Source organism: Oreochromis niloticus, linkage group LG12, assembly GCF_001858045.2.
Source record: "Oreochromis niloticus isolate F11D_XX linkage group LG12, O_niloticus_UMD_NMBU, whole genome shotgun sequence".
Lineage (NCBI taxonomy): Eukaryota > Metazoa > Chordata > Actinopteri > Cichliformes > Cichlidae > Oreochromis > Oreochromis niloticus.
In genome coordinates, this window is record NC_031977.2 from 14,214,013 (window position 1) to 14,220,649 (window position 6,637).

Genomic DNA, 6,637 nt, shown 5'->3' on the forward strand with positions numbered 1-6,637 from the left:
GCAGTCAGTCACAACTACCTACTAAAAAGCACGTAGCTGAGCAGAAGCCACACAGACAGCGCCGTAGCTCCGCAAACGCACATAACGCACACTGCGTAGGGCACCAAATGGCCGGTAGGGCACCAAAAAAATCAGGGTCGTAAAAAAAAAAAAAGTAAACCATATTAATACTATAAATATCATATGCATTAATATGGTTAAACAATACAAAAGCAACATAAAACAATTTTCCCGAGAAAAGGGGTGAATCTGCTTTGTGCCCTGTCTCCAGTCTCCTCCTGGTGCCCCCCCCCCCCCCCCCCCACTCCCAGTGGTCTGTTCTATAATGCCTCAATTCGGTATTGGTAAACACCTGTTTGAACATGGCCTCGAAACGGCAACAGGAGTCGGGAGCGGAGAAAAGAAAGAAGAAGAGGAAGCGTGATGAAACTCAGGCGTCGCTTGCCGGTAAGGCAATGTTTAAATAATAACAATAAAAAAAGTTCATTATTGTAGCCCTTGCTTGCACGCTCATGTCCGTCAACTCTGTGATAGCTCCTGTTAGCAGTGTTCATACTGTGTTAACAAATGTTGCAAATGATTGATGTTGGGTAGTTTGTTTACGTTGTGGATATGAATATAGAATGGACTACTAAAAGCAACTCATCATGGTCACTCAATTGACGGTTTTCAGATAACGTTAGCAATCGTGAGACTAGCATTTCCCTCCTCAGGTTGCTAGCTGGCTAACGTCATGCATGCTACTGATTAACCTTAACTTTGGGATAGGTCAGTGATGCAGTCAAGTATTATTATCAGATTAGACAAGATTACTTTGTATGTTGCTGCATTTCAGGATATCTATAAAGACGCATATCTTATTTATGCGGCATAAATAAGATATAGGTTTCATATTACAGTGTAATATGAAACCTATATCTTCCAGTAATATAGATTTCCTACTTGCGCATTTATATCAAATTATGTACAGCATGTTTATATTGCCATTTGCCATTATGAAAATCTATACATGTAAAATATAGTTAGTAATTTTTAAATGTACCAGTGACTTACTTAATTTATTAGTCTTATAATGCAATTTTTCGTAGGCCTACTGTAGATTCAAAATTGTATTTCTGTAAAATCCCTGAATATTTTCTCTTGTATGCAGGGTCAATGCTTAAATATGTTCAAGGAGGATCTCAAGGACAGGATGAACCATCCAGTAGTAGTGCCATCCCTGGACATCAACCACCAGCCATTGTAGACCCTGCAACAATCCCTAGCCAAGAAGAACAAGAACCATCAACCACCAGTTCAGGTACAGTTCCATACACAAGTACCACTGAGAGTCCTGTCACTGAGAGACTATCAGAAAGTGACACTGTGGAGACATGTGTGCCCCCTTCAACCGATCCTGCTCTTTGGCCAGCTCACATTGTAGATGCTGATCGTGTTGAAATTGTGCGGAGAGGTCCTTTTAATGTCAGCTCTGATTTTAATTTTCCAAAGGGGCCTGAGTATTTATTTGTAACAGTATTTTTAACCTCCTTTAACCTTATTTATTTGTTTAACTGTCATGTTTGTTGTTATTTAATTAAACAAATTCCACTGAGAAATTCAAAAGTATTAATGTTTTTTTTTTTTTTTTTTTAAGTGGCGGGGGGGGGCACCATAAAGCATTTGTGCTTAGGGCACCCAAATGGCTAGCAACGGCCCTGCACACAGACCTTAAATTCGTTGACTCCATTTTCCTCATTGGTATTCAGCACAACAGCAGGGTGTCCCTGGGGGATTCTGCTCTATTCTCTCGGTCTCCCTCTCATCCACGGTATGTGTGTAAACACTTGTCCGTCCTTCTTTTTTGGAATGAAGGACATCTTTGAAAAAGTGAGGGCATTTTGGCACAACAGTGCCGAGCATGTTAGGGTTCGGGTGATCATTTGGTAATTGTGACGGTTAGGGATAAAGGGTAAGGAGCAACAGGGAATGTCACTGTGTGTCCTCAAAAAGACTGAAAGCCACGTGTGTGTGTGTGTGTGTGTGTGTGTGTGTGTGTGTGTGTGTGTGTGTGTGTGTGTGTGTGTGTGTGTGTGTGAAAGATGGGAGGGGGCTATCCTGACCCAGAGTTCAGACAGACACAAAGAAATCTTTTGTGGTCCCACGCTCACTCTCACTGCCGGCTGCACAGAGAAGTTTTTCAGGGGAACAAATCCAGACTGCAGTAGTTTAATCAGTGGCTCATACACTGCTGCACATTTAAGCTATATTTCAAGTACTGAACGGGGGATGGCAGTGTAATAACTGCCACAGGATCTAGTGATTTGATAAATGGAATTAAAACGGAATTAAATACAGCAGTAAATGTGCTAAAGATGTGATTCATCCTGGAGCATCACATGCTACCTGTCATGTTTGAAAGTTTTTATTAATAATAGTCAAGATTTATTGCTTTCATCTACTTGTTATTACATTTTTAGTCAATTCGTGTCATGTCATGTGTAACTATCTATAGCTGATTTGATGTTGTGACATTCCTCAGCTACATTAGCTTGATTATTACAATAATGAATAACAATTATATTTGTAATCTGTGAGTTTTAGTTGTAAACTGTATTAAAAAATCGGTATACCCTTAGAGTTGCCTTATCGGGTATATTTTTAAGGATCACTAAATTAGTGTGGAATCAGCCTACATGGGACCTTGGAGGAAATAATTAGAATGGATCACAGGCTGATGCTTCATGAGAAAGCCCCAAAAGATGTGTGATTCATTACATCAGAGATGAGATCAAATGCAGCCTGAGAATCATGGATATGCAGCAAAACAGTGCCTTCATGTCTCTGCTTCTGTCTGCTTTTTACACACACACACACACACACACACACACACACACACACACACACACACACACACACACACACACAAATTCATTATTACTCGCTCTTGCAGGACGTGTCATGTCTAATGAATGCGTCACAGGCGTTCACATTACCTCCATTAACCTGCCAAAGCTTATAAGTGTGTGCGTATGTGTGTGTCTCGCCAATGTGACAGAGAGAGGGAGAGAGAGAAAAGAAAGAAAGAGTGAAACAGAAAAGACAGAAGTGAGAAGCAATTAAAATTTTTTTTAATATAATCTTCCCCTCCCTCCCAACCCAATCCAACCCCATCTTTCTCTCATTACTGCTTCTATCATCTCATCACAGCATAAACAAAAGACAGAATCTTAACTCTTTTTTCATTCTGGCCTTCTTCATTTTCAGAGCACTGTTTTTAATGAAGAAATTCCCAGCAGAGTATCGCGGTCCCCTGTGCTGAGAGTACAGGATAGAGTAACAAACCAGGACAGGTTCGTGCAGGATTAATAGATTCTTTTAGATTCTCAATAATAGATTCTCAATATGAAAGTTGCTATTTAAAATATCACTGCATATTTATTTTTATGAATCACATGCTTGACTACAGTGAGCTATTTGAGGGAAATATCTTGTGTTTGCTGCGTTTGTTCCAGGCGTAAACAATACACAGAATCCTGCTTTGGAAAGCTGTCAGAACCAATTTAACCTATCAAGAGTGTACGAGGACACCTGCTGGACGACGGGTGACATTGTTTCCATGCCTGGCAAACTTTTATGAACAGGGTAAAATAATTTGCTGCAGAGATGCCCAGTTTCTTTCTTTTGTTTTTCTCTTTTTTATGAAATTTGAATTTGAGCTTATCAGACCTGAGTGTGCTTTAATGTGATGGATATAGAAATAAAAATACACACAAAATACATGCAGCTCGCTAGATCTTTTTTAAAAATGTATTTATTGCCGTCTTCCTTAGTTGCTCATCATAACCTGCAAGAAGGAATAAGTCATTACTTAAAATAGGAAATGAGGAAAGAGAATTAGAACAAGAGATGTTCGTTTACAAGCAGCTGTGGTTCTGTGCGTGCATGTCTCCTTTACCTGGTCAATCCAGTCGTTGAAGGCAGAGACTCTGGTGAAGACAGTGGGTTTCTTCTCATAGTTGCAGCCAAGGGCAGACACAAAGCTAGCAATACCGTGCACCTCCCAGACACCTTCAGCGTTCTGACAGTTCAGAGGGCCACCGGAGTCACCCTGGAGAAAGCAGGGAATAGACATAGAAGTAGATAGAGAAGATCTAATGTTTTGTGTATTAAACTATTGTATGGTATGGCAGAAAATAACTGCAATCAGGACCATTGTTTTACTAGTTATGATTGAAATTTTATTTTTTTTAAAAGTCAGTTCTTGTCAGCTAGAACATAGAATCCCTGAAAAATTTGATTGCCTGCGTATATTTCTAGTTTAACACATTACATTCAAATTTGCTTTGAGTTTTCAACACACGACAGAAAACAGCTCTTCCCATGTACACAAACACACACAGTGCAAACTTACGTTGCATCCAGCCACAATTCCATCTCCGCCAGCACACACCATGGTGGTCCTTACAGCGATACCCCACCAGTCAGATTGGGAGCAGGTGGCATAGTCTGCCACAGGCATCAAAGCTTGCTGCAGCTTATCAGCTATGGGGCCTCCGGCTATAACACACAGGCAGAGCCTACATCATCCACATACACCGGCCTGCAGTCAAAGCTGATTTACAGCATTTCTTAAAGCGTCAAATTCACTGTCTGACCCACATTTTTCAATTTAGGAACAATCCTCCTCCCTAAAACTTCCAGTTAAAAATCTCATGCATGTGATTTTCATCTGAACTTTGGAGGTTTCCTTGGGTTACCCCAATCAGATACGCTTACTCACAGCTGGTTATAAATCCATACATCTCACAGAGACACTATCTAAATGCCCTAAAGGACAATAAAATATCCCACAGATACCAAACTAAGAAAAAACCAAACAAAGTAAATACCTCAACAGACACATAAACACAGCTCAGCCTTTTTTAAACAGCGACTTACTGTACAGTCTTCCCCATCCAGTGATGTAGCAGGGGTAGAGGTTGGACAAGACAGTGCCAGCAGGGGGGATACATGCCAACTGCACCTGGTCGCTCAAAGTTGCAGACTCTGACAGTTTGATCAGGGCGATATCGTTACTGCAAGAGAGACAGAGGGAGAGAGACTGTGTGAGGGGTTCGTACTGACAGGCAATTTAAAATCATCCTCCAGAGCAAAAAGCAAAGAGAGCGAAACACAGGCAGATAAGATAATGGGAAAGAGTGCAGTCTGTATTCCTGCGTCCTTTCTGTTTGCTATTACTGTATGTCTAAAAATACTGAATAATTAATGTATTCAGTTACAATCTTTGAACTCTATTGCATGAAAAAGTCAACTTGTTTTTTAAAGAAAATTAACCAATAGAATAGTATTTTTAAATGGTTCAGTCTTTTTTCCTCATTTAGTCAGCAGATTTTTGACATGAATAAAAATGTCGACATTCTTCATGGATATGATTTAGACTGAAGCAAGTAAATGTAATTCGAGCCCTGTTCCCATTCTCTATATTGATGCACTTTTACAGAGATTATGATGTACTATATGTAGGAGACTGTCTTTGCTCTCAGTATTGTAAGGTGGTGATTGTGTTACCCGAAGGCCACAAAGGTAGGGTTCCATTTCTCATGGACAATAATCTTCTCGGGCAGGATAGCCTTGGAGCCAGCCTCTTCCTCCACCAGGTTGTATTTGCCCACATACACCCTGTAGGACAACTCGGCGCTGTGGGAGAGAGCAGAATGTCAAGGCTGGAGTCTACCAGACAGAGGAGTTGGTGCAAATAGCTGAATGGTGCGGTGATTGGTTGAATTGAATTCCCACAGGATTTAATGTGGGGTTGGGGACTAGAATTTAATTTGTCCACTGGTGGTTGTGCTTTTGTGTTTTGTGTCTTTGTATTCCTCTGCTGCTCATACTTAATGCAGTGAGCAGCAGTCATGACCCAGTTGGCAGCAATCAGAGTTCCCCCACAAGTGTGCCTCCACTCGCCGTCCCTGTCATACTGCAGGGAGATCTGGAGGTGAAGAAAGGACAGCAAAAAGGACGGAGTAAGCAGCAGGTTGCTGATGAATAGATGGACTGCATTGTCTGCAGATTAAATTCAAAAGCCACTCTTTTAATTAGAAGATTTCCAATAGCCACTGGGTATGACAACAAATAAGCCAGATGCTCTACCCATGAGGTTTGCCGGTAAGTATAAAAACACAGACAGATGTGTACATATTAGCCTACCTGCCAGGGCCAGCTGTGAGGCCTGGCATCAACTCCGTTGACCACACGGGAAGTCAGGGGCGGAATGGGTGGTGTGCCACACCCAAGGGCTGGACGAAGAGGAGATAGAAGTGAGCTTTAGAGACACGGGAAAAACTTTTAAACTGCATCATTTTTCTTTTTGATAAAAGACCGCAGGGGGGCGAGCTCCCTGTGTGGTAATGAGCAGGCACGTATCCTCGCTTACATTACTTGCAAAACGGCAGAAACAATTACACACAGAATTAGAAAATGCCAGATGTTCTTACCGCCAGCAATGAGCACTGAGGCCAGCACAATGGGGATCATGTTGATTGATGCTTCTGCTGAGGGACAAGAGGACACACGTTCTCTTTTAAACTTTCCCCCACAGGCAACGCCTGCTCTGAATGCAGCAACACGTACTACCATTGGTTTGCCTGCACCTCTC

At 41.5% G+C, this 6,637-nt stretch overlaps 1 protein-coding gene and 1 long non-coding RNA gene across 2 annotated transcripts; one reads left to right on the forward strand and one right to left on the reverse strand.

Annotated features, from left to right (window-relative positions):
* The first annotated feature begins 55 nt into the window (after positions 1-55).
* Positions 56-1,303, forward strand: LOC109204656 (uncharacterized). Its single transcript, XR_002064184.2, has 2 exons — positions 56-447; positions 1,151-1,303. It is a non-coding gene; the product is annotated as an uncharacterized LOC109204656 (long non-coding RNA).
* Positions 1,304-3,775: 2,472 nt separating this feature from the next.
* Positions 3,776-6,637, reverse strand: ela3l (elastase 3 like). Its single transcript, XM_003452683.5, has 8 exons — positions 6,477-6,637; positions 6,190-6,278; positions 5,874-5,971; positions 5,551-5,679; positions 4,921-5,057; positions 4,394-4,539; positions 3,938-4,090; positions 3,776-3,826 (listed from the first exon to the last, which is right to left on the reverse strand). Exons 1-8 carry the CDS (start codon positions 6,616-6,618, stop codon positions 3,809-3,811), a joined length of 912 nt encoding a protein of 303 aa, XP_003452731.4. The 5' UTR covers positions 6,619-6,637; the 3' UTR covers positions 3,776-3,808.